Source organism: Austrofundulus limnaeus, unplaced genomic scaffold (genome assembly GCF_001266775.1).
Source record: "Austrofundulus limnaeus strain Quisiro unplaced genomic scaffold, Austrofundulus_limnaeus-1.0 Scaffold1, whole genome shotgun sequence".
In the NCBI taxonomy this organism is placed as follows: domain Eukaryota; kingdom Metazoa; phylum Chordata; class Actinopteri; order Cyprinodontiformes; family Rivulidae; genus Austrofundulus; species Austrofundulus limnaeus.
The window spans coordinates 6,302,437-6,316,905 of record NW_013952403.1 but is presented as its reverse complement, the minus strand read 5'-3'; the positions used below and the strand labels follow the sequence as shown (position 1 = coordinate 6,316,905).

Genomic DNA, 14,469 nt, shown 5'->3' with positions numbered 1-14,469 from the left:
ATGGTTTGGCAGTTTGTTTACCATGATTTTGTGTTTTTTTTCTTCTTCTTCTTTATTTAGTATTTAAAGTTACATCAAGGAGTTCCCAATTATTTTTGTGTCAATTTTTTCTTGTTTGTCAGAAAGTTAAAAACAAAAAATGACGGAATTAGTGATGAGGATGTTCAGTGGTTGGTTCCTTGTTATTCTTTTATTTGTTCATTCATTTGTTCCTTTTGTTTGAACAGTATTAATTCTCTCTGTTCCACCTGCCTTAGTCACCATCTATGAGTCACCCACTAATTGCCACCTTTCATTTCTGCCTTTCTCCTCTGCTTCATCTCCCATGGACTTTCTAAATGGACCAGCCAATTACTTTCTTGGTGTCATCCGTTGTTCCAACGTTTTGATCAATTTAACCAGAGCAGACCAATGCTGGATGAATGCAAAGGAACTAACAGGTCGATGCTTTGACTGATGAGCAGATTTATCCTCAGTGTACCTTAACCAGATAGTAATATGTCACAAAGCTGTATTCTTTAGTTAAACCTGTATCTGATCTTTGTTTTTAAATCCCGCTTTGTATTCAGATTAGAAAATAAGGTAGGAACTTGAGCTTAAGCTCTAAAATTCCATTTATACTCTATTTCATTATCTCTTCTTCATCCTCTCTAACTGTTGTTATGCTGTTGTACAATGACCAAGTATCTCAAAAATTTGGTTTCAAGCACTCCTAGAAATTCTGTGATGCTGGAACCTGTATAATTAGTTTCCCATAGCGGTGCTGAAACAACTACCAACAACTAGRTGATCTGACATGATGCTCCCATCTCTACTTAACGGTTACCACTTTTGCACATCTGTACCGGATAAATGAGTGGTAACCATATCGTGTCCCGCTCTGCTGTCCTTGTCTGCATTTAGTTTCCACCGAAATCACCCCACAGGAACAGACATCAGAATATAAATGAGATGGAAGGAGGGTGTAAGGCAGAGGCATTCCCCAAAATGATTAAACTCCTTTCACTTTACTCCATTAGTCTCATCCATCCCTCGTTTCGTCTATTCACAACCTCCCAAACTGCATTCTCTACAGAGATTGAATGACAGCCACTACCTCTTTTGCTCTCATTAACCTTCTAAAGCTATCAAGCCAAAGCTCCACAATGAGTGTGGCTATTCTGGGTCAGTCTGAACAACAACCTTTTAAAAACATCTCCGGCACCAGATGGTTCCTGTGCTTTCAAAGCACCTCAACAGTCATTTCAGCTGCTTGGACCTCGTTTCCATTGATGATTCTCTGGCTTTGGTCRTCACTTTTGATGGGAGCATTGCAGAACCACATGGCAGAAAGCTGTAAATATGATGTATATGCTAACGGAACGTAGCACAGCACAAGTTGTATTTTACAAGAATCATGGGAGGAGGTATGAAAAGAAGAAAAGAGAACTGGAGAACTGGGAAAAAAGCAATAATCTGAGGCAGAAAAATGCATTAGAGGAAAGAAGAGAAGTACTTTGAGACAGCCTAAGGGGACAGTCATATTACCATCCTATTTTTTTATGATTCACATATACACACCTAACCTGTTTTAAAACTACAGATACACCATGAGGCACAGGGTGCTCACTGACCAGCAAGAAACTTGTTGCACGCACATGTATCCTCACACGCTGACTGCAGCAGTAAAGCTGACACATTTGAAATTACAACTCAGGCTACTGCACTGAGTATATGGCCCAAAATGCATCAAAATAATTACAAAGTCTTATGTGGTGCACACATGCACTTGTTTAGCTTTAGCCCGACCATTTTATATTTTCCACATCACAACGCCCAATCACGAGAAATATGAGATTTATTTTGTGTTTGTACTTTTTAGGGGTTTCCTCAAAATGTTTTTCAGAAGCCTAATRAATTTGAACTACTTGAGTGTCATTRTACCCGTAGTCTATCGTGACATATCAATAATGTTGATTGGTTGAGAATGTAGGGACAACTGTGATCACTCAGCACTGATTAAATCCTGACCAAAATAACTCTACAGTACATTACTCATCAGTATTCATCGAGCACTGGCAAACCTCTGTTAAGTAATCACATCAAGAAACRCACATCGGTGTGAACAATGTTCGCAGTTCTACTTGATGTGGGGCAGTAAACAAAAGCAATTCAAGTAATGAGATCACTCCCATTTATTTTAATTGACATAACRTTAAGAAGTAGGTACAGCTTTGTCATTTTTTTGCAGTGTGGGTTATTTTAACAGCTGACTAACATTTAGCTTTAAAGGAGCATTAACAATATCATGAAGGATTTGTTTTAAACTTTGTTACATTTACTACGAGACTGATAGGAATTTCAAAAGGGGAGATGGAAATCTTGCTGAGAACATCCAGACTAAAAGGACTCAATTTGACTCGCTTTGAGGAAATAGAAGGGTAAAAAATAAAATAAAAATGACTGACTCATCCTTAGGTCTGTTCTTATTTGTCCTGATCTCATTCATTTTCCCCTTTTTATCAGAGTTGATGCTCTCAATCTGTCACAGTGGCTGCCTGATTGAATAATAATTTGCCTAAATTGAGCCATAATGCGCCTTGTGAATTTAATTTAGTCTCAAAACCAGATTAACCCATATGACAGGATGCACATGTCTTTCAATGCATGAGTGCCAGTGAGAGCATGTGGACATTGTGTGTGTTTGTGTGTGTGGATACACGTTGTGCTTGCCAAGACCTTTAATCCCAGGAGCGTTTGCTGAATAAGTCCGACGAGCATTTCTGAGTAATGGGGAAATAAAAGTCCAAATCTCCTCAAACATTGCCCATACAGTAAGTGCGCGAGAAAGCCAAGCAAGGGGACTAAAAACACTAGGAAGTTGGACACAAATGATTTAAAATTAAATTAAGAATTAGAAAAAAAAAGGAAGAAAAGTTTGACTGAATTTAGACTTGTAGAATCAAGAGGTTACACCAAACTCCACGCAATTATTTACATATTTGTTTTGCAAATGAGTTCATTACCTCAAGATTTTAGTCTTTCCAGACTTGAATTTGTGTTTCTGCAAAACTAAGCTCCCAAAATAGTTTACAGTAAACAACAATGCATTGAAGAGCAAAAAAAAAAAACATTTATTCTGCTCGTTATGCATTCAAGAGATTTAGAGCTGCAGCTTGAAATGCAAAATTATAATGTTTAAACACTGAACACATGATCGTTTAACAATCCAAATGAATATGCATGTCGTTTATGTTTTTTTATTCTACCAATTCTAATGAGTACATGAATTAAAGTCAGTTCATTTAAACTAAATGATCATTCTCAAGAGTGCTCATTTCACTCTATCAAATCTGAACAAGCAACACAACATTCCCCTTCCATCATCCATCTGTGTCTGCGTCAGGAGCAGTGTCAGAGGCTTGACATTTTTCCCTGAAGAGTGCGCTTGGCACAGTCAGTTAGACAGACAGGTAGGGATATTAAATATGTATTACAGTGCAGTGATAGGACACCAGGGCCATTAACTATTATAAATATGTAATTCAGCTCTGCCGCATCCATTCAGCCTGCTAAACGAAGGTTTCCTCAGCATACAAGCCCACTGATTAGCATTGCAATACAAAAAAATGCATCTCAATTAGAGTGTCAGCCCTCATTTTGCACTGTATGTACTTGAGATGGAATGAACAAATGGATACGAGGGGGGGGGATAAAAGCATCAAGTCTGAGAATGCAGGAAAGTTAAAAAAAAAGAAAGAAACTCAAGTGTTGCTGACCAGCAGCTGCAGATTTGAGGATTGGTTCTTAAACTCCAATCGTGTGTGAGGTGTTTAATGGAAAAACCTGACGTGTCACTCTAACTCGCAAATGTTTTTCTTTCTTCTCATTCACAAAGCAATCCTTCCTCTGGAAATGACAATCTACAATCCTCTTCAACTGTGTTCTATTTCTTGCTCTCTATTCGAATCAGACTTTTTTTTCCATCTCATGCCTTTGTCATCCAACTCTCACCAAACCTTACCCTCTGAGTTTTCAATTTTGTCATCCAAAATTAATATGTAAACATTTGGCTAAGTGGATGTTTTTTTCTTCTATGGCTCTCTTTTCTTTCACCCTCTATTCCTGGTGACAAAGTGTAATTGGGAGCAATTTTATAGCAAGCCACAGGGCCAAACTCCAGGGGAATCGATCATCTGAGCCAAAATCAATACAAAGAACTATATCCTGAACTTAGATTCTCAGCAATTTGGCTATAGCAGCAACTAACTTGCCAAAAAAAAACAGCCCTCAAGGCAGTGCTCACACTCGTTTAACAAGCACCACTGCACACACTATCAGATTCATACGCTCATAGTGAGATATGGAGTTCATTTGCTTCTTTGAAACTAAGCTATGCATTGTATTTACAGGTGGTGTACGAGCAATTTTATTTATAWATATATTTATTTGCTTTCCTGCACACCTGCAGCGAAGACCTTGATGTAAATCGATTCAGCCATGCATGTTTCCTACCCAGCTCCATCCAGACCAATTTTTGTTTCCAACCAGATTTAGTCCCCAACCATTTTACAGTCTGCTGCAGAAGTCAGATTATGGCCCGGTTTATTGTGTACACACTCAGCATCACAACACTTGATCACTCTAATCTATCACCTCTGCAGGGGAAACAACCATTTATCAACTCACCATGAGCAAATTAAAACGGACAAATTAGAACTGAAATGAGATCAAGGGGAGTGTGTGATCCCCGATGCGGACTCGTTGTTAAAATGTGTGGCAACAGTGCAAAATCTATAAAAAGTAGTTTACAAAGAGGGAAACAAAATCCCCTTAAAGTCAATGACTTTCTGACCATGAGCCACTTGTGACATTAATCAGTCAAGTTTCACTGTTTACCTCAACATCTGCTGCAACATTAACTTACTTACCTCGATGCACAAATTAAATCTAGACTAGGAATATAAAAACGGTACCATGTTCTAATGCAAATTTATTTTGATGTCAACACTGTTTTAACTCCAATATTAGTTATTTTTAGCAAGAGTTATGTAGAGCAGCTTTTTACCATCAGTGGAAGAAGTATGTAATAGCACTACTCAGACTGATTGTAATACGAAAGTATTTAACTGGGGTGTATTGCACTGATTGCAATGTGATTGTAGGTGAATTTAGCCCAGCTGTACATCATAAACAGCTAATAAACAGTAAACTCAAAAATAAATCCAAACTGTAGCGGAAGTCAGTTAAAATTTATTAAACTGTTATTGAATTAAATTAATTACATTTAATACTAGTTAATGAACTGCTTAAAATAAACTCTGTTGCTATGATTGAAATTGGTGAAAACAAACAAAAAAATCTACAAACATTAAAAGTAAGTATAAAGAAGTGCTAAGTGAAAGATTACAGACTGGACTATTACATGCTCTGAAATATAACCAATTCAAAACAGTCTTGCCAGTGTGAGCTTTAAGCRTACAGATGCTATTATGTCTTTTTTGCCCATTTGGCTGAGGATTTTATTCACAGTGTTTCAGTAGGCTGCCCCAAAATGAAAAGTGCAGTTCACTGTAAGTATTTCCAAGATGAAGCCATTAAAGCAAAGAGCACTTTCACCGCTCGTAAACCAAAGTGAGGTCAGTTGTCTGAATGGTCATTTTGGAATTACTCAGTGTTTAATAGACTTTTTGATGTAATCTCTACAATTTTATGAGGAGGAATCAATGCTCAACAGGCTTTTGTGACATTTTGCACAGAATGCATTGACGGTGTTTTGATCTTGTGGAAATTTGTAAGTGGTTATTTGCATAGAGTCTTTTCGTGTTCAGGGCTGAAGTGTGAAAATGGATTTAAAAAGAAGGACACACCTTGTTTCTGAAAGAGTTGGCTGCTGACGATTTCAGTCATGGAGGCTACCTTCTGCTTCTGGAGTTTCTCAGGTGGGATGCAGGAATAAAAGTCATGCAGCAACTTACTGAGGAAAATAAAACAACATGGATAAAGACGAATATAATACTATTGTACTAATGCTATACTATATTACATAATACTAATATAAAATATGCAGTGCATTTAAACAAAACATTTAAGCAGTCATTGATATTTGGCATCCTGTTCTTAAATTTGGAAGATTTTTGCAACCTTACAAGCAAGAAATCTGAAGCTTTAAACGTCTCACTTTAGAGGTTAAAACAACATAAAGCAACTAAAATGAGCAAGTGTATAACAGTAAAAACACAAATCAGAAACAGTGGCTGAGCTGTGTATGCTGCATAAAAACAAATGAGCTAGAGCACCCACACTTTAATGAAGTTATAGGTTTGACATATCCTCTAACATAAATTAAATTTTACAATAATTAAACAGGATGGTTGCAGGACCCGGTGCTACTTAAAAGATTAAATGCAGAGAGCATAGTGGACACTCTGTCTTCATTTTCACCTGTGTTTCACTTTCTCTGTTGAAATATTATCCCACTCAGGCCATCATTTTCATTAAGAGCACAGAATGATAAAACGCACACCCTCTGCTCCAAAACCAAAACATACTAAAAGGGTTGGTGCACAAACTGACACGAGGACTCAGTGAGGCACAGAGGTTCAGTGCAGACTTAGCCCCCACTAATCATCTGAGCAGGATCTAATTAAAATCTAAAATGTCAAGCTGTAACCTGTATGGGCACGCAAAAGGATGGAGACAATAAAAAAAAACACATCCACAAATAAGAAAATGTTTAGAGGAATCATGCACGCCACAGATCAAACTAAAAGGCAAGGAGATGTGAAAACTTTGATGTCCACCTCCTGTTGGGATTGGAAATCACACGGTTTACCCGTGGAAAGTGCTCGGGGCAATCCTTATCAGACATACAGCGGGGACCTTGCTTTTAAGTTCAGATGGCTCAGATAGGTTTTTAAGTGTGTMAAAAAMTAAATAAAAGGTGAGTGAMTGTGCGTGAAGGAGAGAGAAAAGGGAAATGAATGACAGAAGGCAGAATCTAAGAATACGTGCCCTGACATTTACCTTTGCCTCTTAGCATCTGTGTGTGTGTGTGTGTGTGTGTGTGTGTGTGTGTGTGTGTGTGTNGTGTGTGTGTGTGTGTGTGTGTGTGTGTGTGTGTGTGTGTGTGTGTGTGTGTGTGTGTGTGGCTCTGAGCCAGGTGTTGAAATTATTGAAAGGAGAGGAGGAGCTGGCAGATAATTTAAACACATAAATGGACACAGAAATTCACTGAAAGGTCACAGAAAGATAAATATTAGGAAGATAGGAGTGTTTATAAATTGAATCTATCAAGCTGAGAAAAGCTCAGTTAGTGTCTTTTGGTTAGATGAATCCTTTTAAAATAATGATAATGGAAGTTTCCGTTATGATCTGAGAATAATTTGAGATGAAAGTCTGGTTTTCAGTATTCTACCTTCTTAAAATACCAGTTTTATGGTGTTTTATAAATCACAAGAATTTAGTCAAATGCTTTTCAAATGGCTGAAAAATGCACAGTTTTTAAGTAGATATTTTACAAATTTTTCCGGGAAAATAAAAATCAACAAATCCAGTCAAATTTATTTAAAAAGCACATTTTCAAAACAAGTTCTTAAAGTGCTGAACACAAAAGGCAAAAAAGTCAATATAAACAGCAAACAACATAATTTAAAGCAGGCATAAGAAAGACATTCAAAAAGCACAGAACAATAAAATACAGGAAATAAATCACAGTTGATTAAAAGTCAGTAAGAATGTGTGTTTTTTTAAGAGATTTACGAACAGGAAGTGATAAGACCTGTCTAATAATGGAGGGCAGATTGTTCCAAAGCTTAGGAGCCACGACTGAAAAAGTTCAATCTCCTCTGAGCTTCAAACTGGTTTTCAAGATGACCAAAAGCTAAATATACCCTGGACCCCCCTAGAACTCTAGAACTGCTTCACTCCACAACTGCATGTTAGCATGAACAGCTGTTCCTCGCTGCTGTCAGTAAATATTGGCAGGTATGAGGTAGACTACTGGTATTCTGTGTCAAATTATTTCYAATGTTAACCATTTTTAATTGAACAACCTGGTTCCTAAAAATGAAAAAAATATCAAAGACAAAACTAGTTGATTTGGTTCAAGTAAAATGGTGTTTGTGAATTGTGAGATTTGTGAAACTGTACATGGGGCGTCTCCTGAAATTTTGCCTAGGCCACCAAATTGGCTAGGGGCAATCATGTGTGCAACCCACATACTYAGCTCTACTGCTCCACATGTTCCTAACAAATGTGTCACCATTTAAAATGGAAATTAACTGGCTTTCCAGTGGTATAAGATTTATTCCAAAGAAGAATTGTTGCAACAAATAAATAATCATAAAAATGTCCTTACTTTTTGTGCTGTTTGATTCTCCAAATACTAGAATATAAATTAAGGAATGCAAACTCATAGTTGTGAAAGAACCAACTTTGCATTTGGAACCAAAACTTAAGCATCATGTTTGATTCTGGTTCAAGGAAAGTTTAAATGGGCCAGACCATGTTTCTTTGTTCKTTAGGAGTCTGGTCATAAAACAGTGGGAAGTCAAACAGCTTTTGTTTTACGATTTTGGTGGAAATTTGACTTTTTTTTTTCCTCAGGGGCACACAGAGACGAGCAGCAGAGAGGGTGTAAGTGTTTGTCCTTGTCTCTGTGTCAGTTTGATGAGATTTTCATCACCTGATAAAACAGTAGAGTTTAACTACTGTGGAGTGTGTAAAGACAGAAAAACACAGCCATCAAAAAAAGCAGAAAGAAGAACTTGTGCTGAGAGCTCCTTCACCTTTGCTTTGTCAGTGCACCCAAATGACACCAAAAATAAGGCACTTGTTGTGTGTTTGTGCTTGTAATTTTGTGGAGCATAAGCTTACCTGAGGAGTTTTGCGTCAAATACTTTCTCAACATCGTGCAAGACTGTTGGCAGGTACTTCAGAGCGGCGACCTGCCGACGTGCGCCCACACAAGGAAAAAAAAACACCATTAAATTTGCCGCTTTAAACCTATGTGGAAGGTGACTTTGTCATCAAACAGGTTTTCTTCATGTGTGAGGATCTATCTCGTTTTCCCCTAAGATGTTTCTCTGTTTTATGACTATTTTTGAACTGGTGTGAGAATAAAAGGAAGATCATAGGATATGGATATAGGGGTTGAAAAATTCAGAGAAATTTTTAAAAGTCGTAAATAATTCATTATAAATAATGGGAATTTATAGGAATAAAAATGAATAAACTTGAAAGTGAAAATATTAAAGGTTGGCATTTACGGGGATTTTAAAGTTTATTTTAGTCTAATATTAACACATTGTAGTGTAATCCTGACTAAAACAACCAGATTTCACCAGTGTACAATGCAATGAGAGGTATCACAACATAAAGTTATTTAAGCTGAACATGTGAAACAGGTTTACAAAATTTAGTTTTAATAGACTCTAAAAGGCCAAAATAGAGTTTTAAATAATTTAGTTTTGTTATGAAATCTGTTTTGTTCTTTTTGTTTTCCTCTTTGCTTTGTTTTCATGTAGATAAAATGACAGGTGATATATTATAGTGAAAAAAATTGGCATAAAAATATCAGAAAAAAATGTAGAAAACAAAGGCAGGTAAGTTCTATGAATAAAGATATGAAAAGAGAAGAGCTTTTTAGAGAAAAGCAGTTTGGAGGTGTGCACTGGGGATTACCCTGTTCAACAGAGTGGTAGTGAAGTCTGATCTCATCAGGTTGTTGATGGACTCAAAAAGCTGCCTCAGCGACTCTTCAAACTCTGCCTGCTCCTTCCCCTCATAGAGTCTGCAAGAAAAGAAGAAAGTGTATGAAAATACAAAAGGATAAACTGACACAAAGGAAGAGGGCGAGACAAAATGCCAGAATACAAGACGTGAGATGATTAGGAAGGAGGGTGGAGAGTGAACCGTCTTAAGAGGTAAAAATGATGAAAGCAAACAACAAGTGTGGTGAATAATCATTGGCAGTGGATGTGGAAGGAAAGACAAATAGCGCAGGAGAGAAGAGCCTCTTAGAAAGTGTCTCGTGATTTCCAAGTAAAATAAATAATTCATGTAAAGCTTTTAATTCAGTATAATAAACATTATAACTCAGGTTAAATTTACACTTCTCGCTGTTCTCCTCACTGTGACGTCCTGTTCACAGTGAGCAAACCTAAGATTTTTTWAAAATGACTTCAGAACTTTCATCTTGTGTTGAAACGATATTCATAAATCATCGGCTGACACGATAATTAGAATTTGGGTCAATTTATTTGWTTAAAACCTGTATTTACTGAAGTTCTGTCTTCTTTTAAAAAATAAACATTGTGTTTTATTATATAAGGCAATACCTAGATCCATAAATACCAGAGACATATGTTTAATTTACTTGTCCATGTCATACTTGTTTTTGAGAAATGTCTTAAATTCAGTTTTCACAAAGGCTTTTAATCCATGATCTTACTTTTAACACACTAATATTTTTATTTATAAACTTAAAATGGATGCAGGTTGGACGTTATAATCACCTGAGCTAGAGCTAAACGTCTCAGCAGTGAGTCAGAGTAACCTAGAAATAAAGCTAAAATTATGCCTGAAGTCTTGAGTTTGCATGAAAATGGGCCATCAGTGTCTGACTGTCTGAGTAATGATACACTGGTGATTCCACATACGTGTAGTCTGATGCACTAAACTCCCCTACAGGAGTACATGAACAAATACAGTGTTACGTTTAGAAGACATCATGCCGTAAAAATTAAAAATTTATAAGAAACCAACTGGTGAGACAACGATTATTACCTTTAGAAATAYGTTACTTTAGCTGCTATTAGTCACAGTGCATTTAAACGCCCACGCTCGCCACTATCGTCTATTAAAATCCCCTTCTTTCAACCTTAGCAAATGTTTGTCTCATCCATCTCTCCCTCCCTTTGCTCCTCGCACATTTTATGTGCGCTGCACATTTGTTAATTACAATGGTGAGTGCGGCAGGGATGGATTAGCGTGTGGCACACAGTGAGTTTAGCATGTGTGGGGGGGTGGGGATTAAGCACTAACTCACAGAGGTATTATCGCTGGGCTCTTTGCAGAGTATAGTTATGATTACAGAAGCATTGTCCTGTTTAATCCGCCGGCTCTATCTGTGTTTAAGTGYGTGTGTTGAGATATCCGGGTGTATCCGGGTCAGTGTGATCACAGTTGGCTCTCTCACTCAACACATATACACTTAACAAAAGTTGTTGTGTCTTGCAGATGACAACTTTGGTCTAATTCACAAGATGAACCAAAACCKGCACAGCAAATAATTCAGGTCTGCCATCTTTGACAAGCAACTTTTAAAATAAGGACATGGACAGGAAAGAGGTGCAGTATATTTCCGGGGACACTTCAAACATAACWTGTTGCTTCTCTGGAACAACAAGTTMTAATTTATAGATGTTYTCAWGCGCAGGTCGTTGACAACAGTCGGYGCCCAAAGATGAGTGTGAYTTATTCAGAAACTTSTCAAATATGAAATATGGTCTCGACTTTCCCTTCAGTTCTTGACAAACAAACTGAGGCAACCTGAAAAAACAAATAGCCCACAGCCTCAGCTGTCATGGAGAAACAATCAGACGCCTTATCCTGAATCCATTAAAACATAACAATGAGTTAATAAAAACGAGCATTAAAGATGTTTTTGTTTGTTCTTTAGATAAATGCGAACTCTTTACAGCACTCTTTAAAAAAGTAATAAAAGTCTGAAATTGATAAAGATGTTACTGATCTTTGGATGGTTCTTATTTCATGTACTRAAAAGGCAGGAAAATCAAGTATACACAACTGTGACTTCAGTGTTGTTTTGATGATATAAAGATTTGTTTAAAATTGTTTTCAAAATAACCTTTCTCATAAGATACTTCAGACTCTTGCAAGTTGTGTTAGTGCTTGGACTTTGTGTTGAACTGTGTGTAAAACTGACTATACKGACTGAGTTATAGCCSTTTTTGTGTTGGGCWGTGATGATTTGCTKTGGTGACTATTTTAAATTGCTCTGACTCCAATAGTTAATCAGCCGTAGATGTACATCCATTGRTTACTTCCAAAGTTTTATTTAAATCTTTGCAGTGGTTCATGGGGTATTTTAGTACAGACAAATAAGCACACACATACACATAGGCCAACATATTATTGCCTTTTGGTTTCAGCGTCAGGGAATAATAAAATGGAGTGAGAGAGGTTTAAAATGGTGAGTATAAAGCTGAAAACCTGAAGAACAAGGAGARAATAACAAGGGAAAACAAAGAAATGAGAAGGTGATGACCTAATCAGAATCAGTTAAAGAACTAAASCATGACATGAAGGACAAAACAGAGAAGAAATTAGCTAAAGCGTGCCTCACATATAYATTTGGAATAAACAGGCCAATCCCTAATGTTTTTGGTATGAGCATAAAGTTGTTTAAACAGCTTCAAACACACTTAAGGTCACCTATTTATTTATTAATGACTGCTTAGCTTGTTGGTGATAATAGTAAAGCCCTATACAGGGAGCTCATGCTGCAATTTGGACAGAGAAGACAYAGGAAAGAAGAATAAGCTTGTCTACATTTGTCTGTTTGTTTCTGCATCTACAAGTGTATCAACAACACGGAAAAAACTTTTAGTTTACTACTCGGAAATTCACACAAATGCCTGAACAGTAAATAAACGTGAGCTCACCGATAAGCAAATAACACTCTAAACTGTCTTTAAATGGAACCCAACCATTTAAGATTTTTTAGAGTCAAGCGGAATTAGCAAGTTATTTTTTTATTATTATAGTGAAGATTTTGATCACAAGTGACTAATTTACCATCCATCCTTTCTGAGTTGCAGGGAAGCTATTAATAAATGTTGATTTAGATCTTGTAAAAACTTCATTTATCACAACCTTGCATTTATAAACAAGCAAGATTTCAGAAACAATCTTACTTTTTTCTCCCTTTCATATCTGCAAATGTATTCACATCAGCTAAAATTAGGCAACACGTCAGTCATCTTTGCATTAACCACATGGTGTGAAAGTGGGAGCGTTCTCAGCACAGTGAGCGTCTCCTCTGCTGGAGCTTTTCTTTGCTGTTGGCGCAATTTAACAGTCCAGCCCAGACATTAACTTTCATTTGGTTGCTACACTTCATCATCAATGCTTATTAGCAACATTAGTGCTGTTATCAGCAGCCTCTTCTCCCAGAGCTGTCAACACAATTACTCTCACAACGCAGAGTCACCAGGTTTGGCGCACCTTCGATAATTTCTATTGTTAAAAGTGCATAAACAAAATTTGAAGTGATTATCATAAAGATCTGTCGACAAAACTTYTCTTTTTACTTACTGGGAGTAGAGCATGCGGGAACGAACAATGAACTTGAAGATATACTCGAGGGCTTTGAGGGTTCGGAGGATGGGCTCACACTGTTCTCCTCGGCTGGAGACATCCAGATATCTCTTCAACACCGACATCAGCTTTCTACGTGAGATCGTTACAGGAAAAGAGGAAAAAAAGAGGAGAGAGATGGAGAGGAGAGGGAGGAAAAAAAGACAAGTAAATTAAACCCACTGAGACAGATTTTTCATTTGTTCCCAGATGTTCCACAGGTTGGGAACTTAATCACCAACTCCATTTTTCACTTCCATAAAGCAGAAAGAAATGTGCAGCGGTGTGAGAGCAAAYGAGCTATGAGAGAAACAGGTAGGTCGATGGCTCTGGAATAACAGTCAAATAGTGCTTCATACACTCAGACATTTTTATTTGCACTCTGATGCTTGGTATAAAAAAAAGTAATGACGTCCATACAAATGGACAGGTATTTAGTTGCACAAATAAATTCTCCCTCTGAGTTCTCGTTGGCGTATGCTACTTATTTGATGATGTTGTAAATGCCATAGGAAAGTAAAGATAAATCTTCAGCAGAACACTGCAACTTTGAGAAATGAGACATACAGATTGCAACAGTTATAAACAGGTCTAACTAATTTAAAATATGATACATTAGGTCTTTAGAACAGGTTTGGCCCATGGCATGGGCAGTATAGGCACATGCTAAGAGCACAGACCATCTAGAGCAGTGGTTCCCAAACTTTTTGTCTTCTGACCCACAAAATATCCATGGCAAAAACTTGTTGTGACCCCAAATATCTGTGATCTGTGATCGGTCTGAGTACATGAACTTCATTAATAACCCTAAAAACATGGGCTTTTTGACAATCTCAACAGCTTATACACAAATATAAATACTTATTTTTACTTATTTTGTGCTTTTGTAATAATTATAGGGAAAAGATTACATCAGCAATCATTTTATTACTGTTTAAATTGGTTTCTGGAGATTATCCAAGGTGCTTCATGACCCATATTTGGGTCCCAAGCCCAACTTTGGGAACCAAAGTGCAATGGTTCCCAAACCTTTCAGCTTTTGACCCACAAAATAGTACAAAACATTAGCAGAGACCTGTGCCCCCAACTATTTTTGGATGATAAACA

General features: G+C 37.1%; 1 protein-coding gene across 1 annotated transcript in view; it reads right to left on the bottom strand.

Moving 5' to 3' along the window:
- The window catches only part of dock2 (dedicator of cytokinesis 2), a gene marked incomplete in the record, with an annotated part of 113,498 nt that overhangs the window by 78,971 nt on the left and 20,058 nt on the right, over window positions 1–14,469 (bottom strand). The window contains 4 exon segments of the mRNA XM_014007241.1: window positions 5,850–5,956; window positions 8,857–8,927; window positions 9,664–9,772; window positions 13,321–13,455. Coding sequence (XP_013862695.1) covers window positions 5,850–5,956; window positions 8,857–8,927; window positions 9,664–9,772; window positions 13,321–13,455 — 422 coding nt within the window.